The sequence below is a fragment of the Lycorma delicatula genome, chromosome 1 (assembly GCF_047948215.1).
Source record: "Lycorma delicatula isolate Av1 chromosome 1, ASM4794821v1, whole genome shotgun sequence".
Taxonomy (NCBI): Eukaryota; Metazoa; Arthropoda; class Insecta; order Hemiptera; family Fulgoridae; genus Lycorma; species Lycorma delicatula.
In genome coordinates this window covers 146,391,469-146,406,919 of record NC_134455.1, presented here as the reverse complement: position 1 = coordinate 146,406,919, position 15,451 = coordinate 146,391,469, and the positions used below count along the sequence as shown (strand labels likewise).

Genomic DNA, 15,451 nt, shown 5'->3' with positions numbered 1-15,451 from the left:
CAAAAGGTATAGTAGTTGAGCAATATACCTTATCCTAAAGTTACAGTATTCTATCTGGAACGGTATTAAAGTTGTTGAGGAGTTACCATAATTTTGACTCGCTTTGTATAATCAAAGGCCATTCAGCAAACAATTTATCATAGGTCCACCAAGTCTGGAATAAGATGACTTTTTCGGTCCAGCAAGGGGATCCTCAATTTATTTCGTAAGTATGCAAACTACTGCTTCCTCCTCCCAGTTAAAAATTAGTGGGTGAACCACCTCCTTACAAGTTCAAACATTTTTTTTTTCCTGGGCGCACAACAATGTGTCTTTATCAGTGCCCAGACACAATATTTATATAGTAAATAAATATTAAAAATTAAACAAAAATATTATGGCTACTAAATCTATATCACTGAATAACCTTATAAGAAAGCTAGAATAGGAATGCACACTAAATGAATTTCAACCTGCTACTTTAAAATTAAGTATTTATTATTATAGGACCAACACAAACCTGACAAGATCTAGATGGCCCTCTTGTGCAGCTTCCATTAAAGGTGTTGAGGCTCCTAACTCCAACTCTGCTCCATTTTTTATAAGATAATCTGCTACATCCATAAAACCTCCACAACAAGCTAATGTTAATGCTGTTTCCTGAGTTTCTTCTGTCTGAGCATTAATATTGGCACCTACAGTAAAACAAATATTTTTAAATACAATCAAAATACTACAACACCATAAGTTAACTTCAATCTAGCTTATTAAGCTTAGTAATTGTAACCCAACCTTTTTATTTCTTATCCAACTCCAAAAAAAATATGTAGTATACCATATCTGTATTCCCTTTTGAAGAAAATGGCAATTTATATCAACGATGGTATTTTTTTATATTACATTACCCATCAGCAAAATAAAATCTACTTAGACAATTATTACTAATCATTTATCATAGAGTATTAAAACAGACTAAACTCCACTATTTATTGGCTGAAAGACACAAGAGTATTTTCTCACTACTTTTATAATACTGAACCTACTGAGACTTAAACTGTTTACTTAAATCAGTAAATGTCACTGTTTGGTAACAGGTGATATACGCTCAGCATTCTAAATATTTATACTAAATTACTATGTTCATCATTATTAATATTTTGTTTATTTTAAACATATAAAAGACTTTTTTATATTTCTTGTTAATTAGGGTTAATCTAATCACGAATTAAATTTAACAGAAAGCGTGAAAAATAGCTAACCAAAAAATAAGTAATAAAATAAGTTATATTAACTTATTTTCATGTTCTTGAAAAGAAGCTGTAACAGGAATTAGTAAAATTTTTTAGGGAGAAAGAACAGCAATGAAAAGTTAACATCTTTCACATTATTTCCATCCAGAAACATTTGAAAACACAATGTTTTAAATTTGTCTAAAACTAACAAAAGTAAGTTTTCAAGAACAAATTCACATGACTACAGTAAAGGGAGATTTGCTAGAAAAAAAATCATAAAAAATTAAACATTTAAAAAAATTTATAAAACTGGATAAAGCTAGTCAGTCGGCTGATTATTCTGAGAACATCTGACTATCCTGTTGATAAGATCTTTAATTTTAAAAAAAAGCATTCAAAATGTGACGCAAGAGATTGAAACAATTTTTTTTTTAATCTACTGGAAAATTTTGAAAGCAATCAAAAAATGATAACCAAACCAAATCAAGGTATTAAAGGTGAATTATATTACTATCTAACCAACATTGTATATGAATCATGAAAGAAATCTTTAGTTTGAATATAGAAAAAAATTTTTTAAAGCATGCTTTTCTTAAAAAAAAAATTAAATAATAAAAACAAACAAAAAAACATTCATACTAAAATGTTAAAAATAATTTTGTTTTGAAGAAATTATTATTTTTTTAATTTTCTATTTACGCATTATGAAAAAGAAAAATGTGGGGTACGCTCTCATATACAACTACTTTATAATTATAGCACACCTCACACTTTTCTTTTTAGTTATGCATAAATAGGAATTTTTTTGACCAAAAGATTGTTTAACTGCAAAGTTTTGGAAGAAAATTAATAAAAATTAAAGACAATCACATACAAAAGGTTCCCTGTTTTTCTGGTAATAAAAGGGCCATTCGGAAAGTAAACTCTGTTTGACTTTAAATAAAAAACCTGCATAGATAAAAATATTTCATTATATATAACTTAAAACTACAGCTTTTAACTGTTTTTAAACATAATCGCCAATTAAATTCAAGCATTTTTCATAGCATTTCTCTATTTACAACTACCTTCTTCATAAATTTCAGCCGCCTGGATTCCTACCCAACCTCTCGTGGCATTTTAAAGTTCGTCTTCATCATCAAAGTGCTGCGACACAAGCCATTTTTTCATGTGAGGTAAAGAGATGAAAATCACTCGGCGACAAGTCCAGGCTGTAAGAAGGATGATCAAAAATGTCCCATTGGAATTGATTTAGAAGTTCTTAGTTTTTCAAGCACTGTGAGCATGAACGATATTATGCAACATCGGATCACAGCAATCGCGTCATTTGTTCTGGATGGCTTGCCTAAGTTTCTTCAAAGTTTCACAATAGACTTGCATCAAATGGCTTACACTGCAGCACTTTGATGATGAAGAAGAACTTTGAAATGTCATGAAAAGTTGGCTAGGTACCCAGGCAGCTGAATTGTATGAAGAAGGTATTTGTAAATTAGTGAAATACTATGACAAATGCTTGAATTTAAATGGGAACTATGTTTAAAAATAGTTAAAAGCTGTATTTTTAAGTTATACATAATAAAATGTTTTTATTTATTCAGTGTTTTAATTTGTAACCAAACTGAGGTTACTTTCTGAACCACCCTTGTACATTTTCAAATGTGATGACATAAAATAAAATAAATTAATTGTACACACTTAAGAATATCTTTACACAAAATAATTGTCATTTTCAGTTCTAATAAGCAGCCATCTTAGTATTTTAAATAAGTAAGTTAAGTATCTTGGCATTAAAAGTACATCTATTCAATCCCAAAACAGTACCTTTACTGAAGTTTGTATAACCACTCTTAAGAACACTTGCTCTCCTGTATCAGTAGCAAAAACCATGGCTGATGTGAGCAGGTACAGTTACAGTGAAGATGAATAGTTTATGATGTGCTTGGAAGCACAAATGGGGACCATATTTTTTGAAAAGTATGTGATTTGAATGTTGAAAAATGCTAAATGCTTCAACTTCAAGTGAAGACTATCATGGAAAATCTACAGATACACCAAGATGGGTTTCACCTCAATTTACTCTTTGAATGTTATGACTTTCTAAGTGAACAATTTTCATGCTGCTGAAATGGCGATGGTTAACTATTCTTGCTTAAATGATGTTACAATAAAGAATGTGCATAAGGAAAAATCTATAGCATGACATATAACAGTGGTTCAACAGGAATATGTTTTACTGGGTTCATAGAATAAATATAAATAAATACTTGCTCACTATAATCATGTATTTTATTGTTGCTAATTACTATTTAACTTTATATTATCTTACATTCACCCTTATTTTTCTAAGAATACCTTTCATCATCAAATTAAAATAAAACAAAAAATGACAACTGAATCATTCAAAAATGACAAATTGACATTGTATTCAACAGCACTGAGAACTGTAATGTTTTATAATTACTATTTCAATTTTACTTTTTCTATTATCTCTGATGACAAAGGGTATCCTATGAAAATGTTGAGATATACCTAATATACAATAAGTAGTGGCAAAATCCATAAAATAAGGTCATCAAATACTCACTTCTACAAACTGAATATAAAGCTGCACGTTAAATTTCCGCAACTTTTTGATATTTAATAGGGTTTTATATGTGCAAATGGATCCAACTACTTGGGTGATTACTCTACAGTAATCAACTGATGTGACATTTTATGTAATCCTCTACCGGTAGTTGACCGGTACATTCTTTATTTATTATAGCATCATTTTCGGTCACAAATAATATATATTTCATAAATTTAGGAACATTATTTTATAGTATAAACAAATAATAAATATTTTAATACACTAAACTGGAACACACAAAATTCAATGACTATTTCCTGTATTAGATATACTATCTATATTAGATGGCTACTGATTTGTACTTGAAATTGGAGTACTTTAATAGCTCTAATACCTACTTTCATAGTTAAAAGATTAACTTAAATTTGAGGATTCTTTTTTACTTCTGCATCATAAATACAACTATATACCACTATATCACCTATAGATCAGTATAGTTATCGATCAACAGTTTACGAATCCAGCTCATTTGTTACTTTTGTTTACATGTGTCACTCAAATCTTGTATCTTACACCAACAACACTTGTTTTTATTCAATTTTTGTGTAAAACAGTAGTAGAATAAAGTATTTTTTTATGCATTTATTTTGTTTAAAATTAAAAATTTTTAAATTATCTTAAAGGGGTGAAAAACAAATTAAAAACTGTGGTAAATTTCAATCTTTTTGACTTTTGAACCACTTTTTAATAAGAAAAAATATTCAAGATATTCTGAAAAGTGTGAAATTTACTGGAGCATAAAAAGGCCAACTGTCAATTATATCATATGAATATGTAAAAAAAAACACATGAAAGCCTTTCTTCGGTCTCAAATATTTTTATTTTATACTGTTTTAGTAATTTAATAACAATACTGTGTCTATTGGACTAGCTACTTTAAGTCTACTATTGATAATTAATCCTCCTCTTTGTATTCAATTTATTCTCATTCCCATAAAACCTCTTTCAAATTCACTTAAAGTCAGACCATTCATTTTACAAGGCCATTTCCTTTATTTTTTTAACCATCTCATATTTTGGCAGGGTATTTTTGTGTAACAGTAATATTTCTAAAAAAAACCATTAGCTAACACACAATCAGTCAAGCAGCCAATTCTTTGCAGTCCATTGAACTCGTCAACAAAAGGAGTTGTTTGCCATCAAGGTCAACTTGTTTCCAGACTCACCCTCACCACTGCTTTACAAGCATGTCATGTAAATCCTATCCCTTCCTTTCTCACTTATAGTTAGCAGTACATGCAATCAAGCCTTGAGTTCGTGAATATTTGTTTTAGTAGCAATGTTGAAAGTGAAACATAACAGCTGCACCACAGCTTTCTAACTTCATGTGATTGATTTCATCAAGAACAGAAACCTAGCTACTGAAAGGGAATTTGGCGTTTCAGAATCTCGTTGAAAATAAGAAGTCATTAACAAAAGCAAAAGATTCTTGCTGTGCATTTCAGGGCCCAAAAGAAGGAAAATATTCAGAACTAGAGAACAAACTGTTATGTGCAAGAATTATGTAATAATGACAATGCCGCCACAACCACGAAATGTTGCAATATTATGCAATATTAGAGATTTCAGACAATGAGTTCAAACTCAGCAGAGTGTGGGTTTGACACTTCATGAGAAGAAAGAACTTGTCTCTGAGAAGACATACAACTTTATCCCAAAACTGCCTTGAGACTACATGGATAAAGTTGGTTGCCTTCCATCAGCATGTTATTAGAGTAATGTCAAAAGAACAAATATCAGTTGTTACAAATTGGCAATGCAGATCAGACACCGATGTACTTGGGCAAGCCAACCAATACCACAATAAAAGAAAAGTGAGCATTAACTGTGCTGATGAAAACATCTGGTTCGGAAAACAGCACTTCACTATTATGCTAGCAATCACTGCTGATGAAAGGAAATTGCCACCATGTGTCATTTTCCAGAGGAAAATCATGCCTAAAGAATTAAAGTTTCTGCTAGTATGCATACTGGCAAAGGAGGTAGAGTGAATGACCAACGAACTGATGATAGACTGGGTCAAAAATGTTTGAAAACAACAACCAGAAGCACTGCTTTGCCTAAAGTCTCTTCTCATGTTGAATAATGTTGAACAGTTTCCTCCGCCATCTCAATTAGATAGTAAAGCCTCATCTTTAAAGAAGCAAAGGCAGACATGGCCATGATTCCTGATGGATTAATATCAATGTTGCAGCTCATGAATATGTCTGTCAACAAACCTTTCAAGGGACACATGTGACACTGTATTTAAGATGGATGTCTGAAAACAAACATGAGTACACACCAGGTGGGAAAATTAAGCAGCCAATATTAAATCTGATGTGCGACTGGATCCTGAATCCCTGGAGGTCAATTTCATCTGACATAATTGAAAAACGTTTCAAGAAATCAGCGATATCAAATGCACGTCATTGGTACTGAGGATAACACCTGCTTTGCTGACCAACTCGCAGATGACAAGGATAACAACAAAGCCTGAGGACAAGGCTGATACCAGTAACAAACACAGTGATTTTTAAGGTAAGAAATCATCCTCAATTTTTGAATTAGTTATGAACATTCATCCAGAAATAGCATAACAAACGTAATAATGCACAATTATGATACACATTAATGTTAATGTTGTTTTTTTTGTTTTCTCTTTCATTTCAGGCTACCAAACATCACAATTATACTTAATTCCTTCATTAAATATAACAATTTTAGAGTGTTATTTATAAATTTTAATACAGAGTGATTCAAAGAAACGGGAAATTTTGAAAGTTGTGTTGGTAGCCGTGGGCGATTGGTACCACTTGATAAGTGACGCCAGTCTCTCTAACTTAACCTGCCATTTAGTTGTCATGGATCCTTGGAGTGGTGCGCAACGTGCATTTGCTATCAAAGCGTTTTACAAAAACAATGACAGTGTGGAGGGAGCTCATAGAGAATTTCACCGTCATTTTAATATGGGACGGCACGACCGTGTTCCATCAGAACATGCAATTAAAACATGGATATCTAATTTTGAGGAAACTGGTTTGGCAATGAAAAAGAAACCTCCAGGCCATGAGCAAACCATCCGTACACCACAGAATGTTCAAGCTTTACAAGATGCTGTCACACGAAGTCCACATCGGTCAATCCGTCGTCTCTCAGCATCTTTACAATTGCATAGTTCAAGTATTCGAAGAATGTTAGTGAAGGACTTGCAATACCATCCACACAAGTTGCAGATCGTCCAGGAACTGAAACCGAACGATGCAGTTGTGCGAGCACAATTCTGTAATGTAATGCTTCAGAAGACAAATGATAACGAAGAGTTTGTTCACGAACTGTGGATGTCAGACGAAGCGCATTTACACCTCAGTGGATTTGTTAACAAGCAAAATTTCAGATACTGGGCACAAGAAAATCCTACGCAGCTACACCAGCGTCCGTTGCGCAGTCAGAAAGTGACCGTGTGGTGTGCTATGTCATCTTACGGTGTTATAGGCCCTTATTTTTTTTGAGGATGACAACGATCTTGCGATTACAGTGACATCGGCTCGTTACGTAGCCATGCTTGAAACCTTTGTTGTGGAACAACAAAAGAGATTTCCTTAACACAGCCTGGTTTCAACGAGACGGAGCAACGTCACATACTGCACGAATATCGATGGCAGCTGTACGCCGATTGTTTGGACGTGTCATTTCACGAAATGGTGACATTAGATGGCCTCCTGATCTCTCAGCTTGCGATTATTTTTTGTCGGGTCACCTTAAAAGCAAAGTGTTCCACAGTAGACCTGCTACAACGGAAGAACTGAAGGCAAAGATCCGAGAAGCAATTGCGGAAATTCTAGTTGAGATTTTATGTTAAACCATGAAAAATTTAACGAAGAGACTTCGTGGGTGTTTACATAGAAGAGGAGGTCACCTGCAAGATGTCATCTTTACAAAATAACTAAAATGTATGTATCCTAAAATGGCAACATTTGTACAATTACATGAAATAAAATTCATTTTCTAAAAACAATTATTCATTAATGTTATTTAATTTTTTAAATTTCCCGTTTCTTTGAATCACCTGAATATAGGGGGTATAAATAAAGTTCAAAGGTGTAATGTTAACAATTTTTTTATTTCTCACACAATTTACGCACTCCTATTTGAACACAATCTTTTCTTAAATGCAGAAAATATGGATTTATAAGCTTACTCTAATTTAAATTTTAAACAAATAAATTAAAATTTTTTTCATCTAATAAATTCTATCTTTCTGTAATCTTTGCATCTCAGCAATTTATATACAGAAGATTCAAATTAATGTTACCCTAATGTTATTACCACTTACTACATAATTTTACAAAGTTAATAAAAAATTAAAAAAAAAAAAAGTCAAGATTTTTATTTTATTTCAAATAAAATAAAAAAATAATAGCTTAACCAAATACACGACTTATTAAAACTTACCACGACTGAGAAGAACAGATACCATTTCCTCATGGCCTTCTCTCGCTGCTTCCATAAGTGGAGTGTAACCTTCATCATTAACCTCTTCAATATTTGCTCCACGCTCTATAAGCAAAAGTGCCAATTCAACATGGCCTCCACAAGCTGCCAATGTTAAAGGAGATTCAAAACTATCTGTTGGCATGTTAACCTGAAATTTAAATAAGTTAATTTAGATAAAAATAAAACTGGCCAATACTCAATGCCCAGCAAAAATTACTGCAAGACAAATTGATGAAAATCTGTGTAAACATACTAAGAAAGGATTTTTTTGAAATTCTGAATCGAGGGTTAAATGGAGTAACAATGAAATTTACTATTTTTTTTAACTTCTGAGTAAGAAATGAAGGTATCAACTAATATTTGGTGTGTATAATTTTCATGTGAATATCTAAAAGCCAATCTAGATTTTTTTTAAATTTGAAAGGGATAAAGAAAACTAAAAAAAAAAAAGTTGAACAATGATGGCAAATAAGGAAAATTTCTGATTATACTAAATGAGATATCACGCAATTTGGGTTTGCAAATACTCTTCAGATTTTCAAATACTCAGCACATCCACATCTGGTTAAAATCAAAATTTTCAGACAAATTAATAAATATGCTCAAATAAAATTTTTACATTTTAATTAATAAAACTGGGTTAATCCTGGGAGGATTTTACTGAACTTTACCAGTACAATCCAGGTGGCAGATAGGGGAAGGCTTTGCATATATATGCAGGGTAGATGGGAAATAAAATACCACCTGTGGAACAAAACAGAACCTAAAAACCTGTAGAGTGTTTGTATCCGGATCAAGGCAGCGGTTGATCAGAGTCTGTCTCCCATGTTAGGAGCTGCTATATTTTAATACTCTAAGGCTAACAAACTTAGTTTTATCTCTAAAAAGAACTTATTTCTTTTCCATTACTTTAATTTAATATCTTGAGCATGATGAAAACTTCTTTGGATAGAACTACTCCACAGAGTAACTCTGCAGAGGAATCCTTCACTACAAGAAGTGGTGCAATTGGGCCTAAGGATTCTAGCAAGCCTAAACCCACATCCAACAGAGAGAAGTTGGCGTCTCTTGTAAACCCTTCTAAGATCAGAACAAAAAAAGTAAATTACCTTGGAACCATAACCTAAACACACTTTTGAAAGTTTGTAAATAAAAACAACTAGCAGTTACCTTAAATCAAGAGAATAAATAAATTTTAGCATTACAAGAACTAGATTTACAAATGAAGACATTTTCCAATCAAAAACTATTTAATTTTTAAAGGAAAAGTTGGTAACATAGTTATAAAAAATTTCCATATTTTGGGAACAGCATTTGTCGTTAAGTAAGAATATTTTAAACATAATAATTGATTTTCACTCATAATTTGAAAAGTTGTCCTTTTTAACTTTAAAATGTGTAAATAAATTACCTTAATTAACTGCCATGCTAAAATTAAAAATGATACTCAGAAAAGGTATAAAATTTTGGGAACAATTGGATTAAAAATCCTATCCAAAATTGTTAAAATCTTATTGTGGGAATTTAATGCTCAAGTAGGTAAAGAAAAGAATTTTAAAAAGGTAACTGGAGATTATCCTGCTCATAATAACACAAATAAAATGGGAAAAACCAATTAATTAATTTTAATGCTTTCCATTTAAAACTAATGTCTACTAACTTTAAAAAACTTTTCCAGGAAACAAGATGTGGTATTCCCTTTTAATAAACTCTTAATATCAAATAGAACATATATAGAAATTTTAGGAGCAAATGTGAAAGAAATCTTAAACATAAAGGTTAGAAAAAGTTCTAATATATGACGGCTATTCGGAAATCAACTTCTGGTCCACAGTATTGCGTGATGGAGCGGGAGTAGCAATTCTATCTTTGTACAGTCGAATAGCCCAGTTCAGTATGGTTCTAATAGTATTATTGGAAATTGCTCGCTTGTTTGTTTGTTCCTGTAAAACTCGCGTTCGAAATGCTGCAGTCATAGTCGTCAGTCTCCTTCAACCAAAAAAAGTCAGCTGCTGAAATTCATCATGAACTTTGTATAGTATATAGAGGAAATATCAAGACAGTGCAGTAAGATAATGGTGCCATATGTTTCGCCAAGGTTGAGAACAAATATTCATGACAGTGAAAGAAATGGTCGACCCTCAATGTTACAGATGAACTTGTTGCAAGTATTGATGTGAAAATTTGAGAAAATCATTGATTTACAATAACAGAATTATGCTAATTTTTTCCTTGCACACTGCAAATAGTGCTGCATGAAATAAAACAAAATAAATGACTGTGCATGCTGAGTTCGGGCATCATTTTTCTGCATGACAACGCTTGTCCACCTACTGCAGTATGCACTCAATCCAAATCAAGTTTCAAATGGGAGTGGTTTAACCATCGTCCATACAACCCTCATTTGGCTCCCAGTGATTATCACCTTTTTCCAAAAATGAAGAAATGGTTAGCAATGCAGCATTTTGGAAATGACAAGGAGTTGAAAAACTGTGTTACTACCTGACTTAATTCACAGGCAGCAGAGTTTTAAGAAAAGGATATTCAAATAATAGTTTGCAGTTAAGACAGGTGCCTAATTTGTTTGGATGGCAATCCAAACAAATTAAGATTTGCTTGGATTTGCCAAGCAAATCCAAACAAGAAAAGTAGCTATAAGAGGTACATAATAATTTGTTTTTCTATCAATTAGTGTTTTTTTAATAACGAATGAGGAGTTATTTTCCAAATAGCCCTCATAGAAATGGATCACTATCTATCCAAAACTGAAGTAAAACTTCTTCCTCAAAATAAAAAGGTGTTTAGAAGCAAAATTCTTAAAATTTATGGAAAAATTAAAATTAAATAGAATAATGTTTTAAAATAAACTATTCAGTTTAAAGTTAGAAAATTGGTAGGCTTTCAGATAAAACATTTAAAATATTGCTGAAGTAGCATGCCTAAAAAGAAATACTAAACATAGGTGGTGGAATGGGAAATGTGATGAATCATTATACAGAAAATTAATTGCATGGAAAAAGTGGTATTCTACAAAAATGGAATTAAATACTACAAAATTAAATTAATTATAATTAAATTCTTAAAAAAAAACAAATTAATTATAATTAATACCTTTAAGAATTAAAGAAAAGAAACATCTATAAGAAGTTTTTATAGAACTTTTTAACCTAAAGAATTGTCAGCCTCCAAGTTTAAGTTTCAAAAGAACAAATGGATCTCTAACAGTGAACAACACTGAAAAATGTGAAACCTTGGCCAATGATTTTAAAAATCTACTTTACTGTGAAGAATTAAAAGAAATTTACAGAAATTATGCACATTAAAAAATCTTATTCAAATCCAACAGACTTAAAAGAATTAAAAGATAATTAAAATCTTAAAAAATAATAAAGCATCTGATGAAGGCTCAATTGTTACTGAAATATAGAAATACGCAGATTAAACAACCATTGAAAGCTTAAAAATATGAGTTGTTAGGAGTCATTAGGAAAAAATTCCTAATGATTGCAAAAGAGCTTTCATACACCCTCCAAACAAAAGAGATGATAAAAAAATGTACATAATTTATAGAAGCATCTCATTGTTACCTTTAACAAATTTTTCAAAAAACTTAATATTATGAAAGAACAATTAGAATCTCACCTGGAGAATTCCAGGAAGGTTTTAGAAAGGGATGTTCTTCTTTAGAGCAAATTTTAGTTTAAAAACAATTATTCAAAATTACTGCAAAAATTGTAATAGCTTTTGTAGATTTTAAAAAAGCAAATGGTTCAATATATAAAGAAAGGATTTGTTCAACATATTAGAGGACTTTGGAGTAGACAATAAAACATTGAATTTAGTAAAATAAACCCTTACAAATACGTTCTCAAAATTAACATTTCAAGTATTAAGTTCTGAATCTTTTGAAATCAAAACAGATGTAAGGCAAGAAGACGGTCTACCACCCTTACTGTAAATATGGTTTTGGAATATGTAATTAGGGAATGGAACAAACAGAGGAAAATTTTAAAATTAGAAAGTGTGAAATTAGGAAGTAAGGGCAAGAATCTCAAAACCAATTGTTTGACCTTTGCAGATGATCTGGCAATTTTGTCCCCGGATATTAAAACTGCAGAAATCCAAATAATCTTTTAAAAAAAGTAGCTGAAAAAACAGATTTACAAATTTCTTTTCAAAAAAAATGAACTTATGACAAATATTAAAAATGCTCTTTACCAAATATGGAAAAATTAATAAAGCGAATATCTAGCTGAAATAAATAAACCCATCGCAACAGATAAAGAAGTGAATAAAGTTAGAGCTAGTAAAATGGATCTTGTATGTCACTTAACAAAGCATTTACGAAATAAAAAACCAATTTCCAGAAAAATAAAAATTAGGCATTATAATAGAGTTATTAGAACTGAATGTTTGTATACCTCGAAATGTTTATGTATGTATGAGAGAAACTTGCACATGATGAAATAATAGGTTAACACGGATATACATAGTCATCATACATCATTACAGAATATGTTATATAATTTTAGATTACACATTGTAAATTATAAGTTTAGAGAGGAACTGGTTAAAACAATCAATTATCTTAAAAAAACAGCTGCTCATTATAGGTATATGGAGGATTAACTGTCTCAATTTAAATTACATGCAACTCTGCACTATTAAATCCACCAGCTAAAAAGATAACACTCGATCTACTCTGATACATTAACAAGTTCACTGTAGATGGTTTTTCCAGGTATTACCAAACAACTGAAATGGTATTATGTAATGTATTGTGAAAAAATCAGGTATCCACAAACATTAAAATAGTTTGATACTTAAAATCTTTAAATATTAAAATATTTGATACTTAGAAATAAGAAAAGAATGATGTTTATCAAACTGTGGAAGACAAAACTGTAATAGATTCTACATAGAAATACGTACAAATACTCTGTATTGAACAAGTTGAAGCACAAATTTGGAGAATGAATTAACTCTCTATGACAGACTATAAGTACACTTTTTATGTTTCTGTTTTCCACTAACAGGATTAATAATCTACCGTCTGACTTTATACCTTACCTTGCTAACTCAACTTGCTATTCATATTATAATTTTAAAAACTTGCAGTAAATTTCCATAAAAGAAATAATAAACTCTGAAGAATTTATGAGTGAAAATGTATAAAATACAAATAAAACAATAAAATGATTAATTACAGACATTTGAGATTTACAGGCAATATCTGAGATTTAAATAAAAATACTACTTTTAATTGCAGGAAGAAACTGAAAGTAAGTCCCAAAAGTTAAGGTATTAAAGAACAATGAAAATCTTTCGTTATTTTGCAAAAAATAAATAACAGTTTACAAAAAAAAAACCGTCAATCATTATAAACAAATCAGTTTCCATAGCAACTTAGCGCTTCAACAGTAGACATTAGCTACGATTACATACTGTCAGACATACAGTCAGCTGTTTTTTATACAGCTTCGATAGTAGACGGTGAAATATGAATATGAAGCCAATTGTTGCGGCTCTCACCAGTTGTATGGTATGTAGCATCATTTATTTTTTGCAAGCATATGGAACATCTGCAGCCAAGTCCTACTGTCAGTGGTGCATAATTTATGGTAATAATGCAGAATAATTTAATGGTGATTCTGTATGAGAATGATGCAAGAAATTCCGGGAATTTCTTCATTTTTACTACACACAACGGAATTTCTTGCATCATTCATTTTTACTACACACAACGGAATTTCTTGCATCATTCATTTCTACTAGACACAATGAGGAAAGAGGACATTCCATTTTTAGTGATAAACTTGTGGAAAAAATTAACAACCATGCATAATAAATGCAACTTTACAATTACTGAAATTATCTCAAATGTCAAGATCCATTTTACATGATTGTTATAGATAGATGGATTTCAAAGGTACTGTGCACAATGAGTACCAATACAACTTAAACATACCCCTAAAATGAAATGTATGCAAGTGGCATTGAATTTTCTTCAACAATACTAGAATAAAGGAAGTGAATTTCATAACAGTCTTATTCTGAGAACAAACATGGATTCAGTTCATTAATGATGAGACAAAAGAACAATGGATCCACAAACACACAATAAACAAGCCCAAAAAATTCAAACAAGAAATGATGGCTGTTGCATTCTGGAACTGTAAAGGTATTTTGTTGTCAGAATTTATGTAGCTAGGTGTAGCAATAAACTAAAACATTTATTGTGAATTGTTGAAAAAGTATAGGAGAGCAACAGAAGAAATGACAAGGTATGCTAATGAAGGGATTGTTTATTTGCATGGCAATGCAAAACCTCACACTGCTGTAAGAACTAAGGGTACACTAAACAAGTTTTTACAGGCAGTTTTTTTTTTTACCATATCCCTAAGACCTGATTGGACACAGCCTTATTTTCATCTGTTCACAAAATTAAACAACTGGCTTGCTATCAACACTTCAAAAGCAATAATGACTCATGGTTGGAGTCAATGAATAGATGGGTACTTTGGTTGCGCTGTACTTTGAAAATACGAATAGACAAGCTAGTGTCATGATACAAGCGTTCTAATTTGGGTGGGGTGTCAGGAAGTAATACAAGTATGTAATTACCCTTTATTTGTAGAAACCTTTTTTCAATTTATTTTAGTTTTATTATTCTACAGATATTAATTTATAAATAGACCTGAAATTTACCTGAGCTCCTGAATCTAAGAGTAACTTTGCCACTTCAACATGGCCATCCATAGATGCTTCCATTAAAGCAGTGTGCATTTCATCCGTCTTATGTTCCTGTAACAGTATTAGTACAAATGAAAAAATAATTCTGGAGACAAGTTTTTAAAAAAATATCTGAAGAAAATGTAAAACAGGTATAACTAGTATCAAGCTCTAACAAAAACAAAAATCTGATGTGGACACCAAATGACTTCCTTGTACGCCTATTAAATTACATATACACATTTTTTTGAAATGAAAGGTACAAACAAATTTATTTCATTAATAACTTCTGATATTTTTTTTATTATTATTGAATTATTTATCGTAAATTTTTTTTACAATCGAAGGTTAATAATTATTAATAAATCAACACATTTAAATTAAAAAAAAAAAGTTCGAAAAA

General features: G+C 31.0%; 1 protein-coding gene across 5 annotated transcripts in view; it reads right to left on the bottom strand.

The window, feature by feature from the left end:
* The window catches only part of mask (multiple ankyrin repeats single KH domain), a 233,708-nt gene that overhangs the window by 177,203 nt on the left and 41,054 nt on the right, over positions 1-15,451 (bottom strand). For all 5 annotated transcript variants that reach the window (XM_075363965.1, XM_075363982.1, XM_075363999.1 and 2 more), the window contains exons 8-10: positions 15,025-15,120; positions 8,275-8,464; positions 500-674 (exon numbers count right to left, since the gene is read on the bottom strand). In XM_075363965.1, the coding sequence (XP_075220080.1) occupies positions 500-674; positions 8,275-8,464; positions 15,025-15,120 (461 nt within the window). The remainder of the gene's footprint in view (positions 1-499; positions 675-8,274; positions 8,465-15,024; positions 15,121-15,451) is intronic.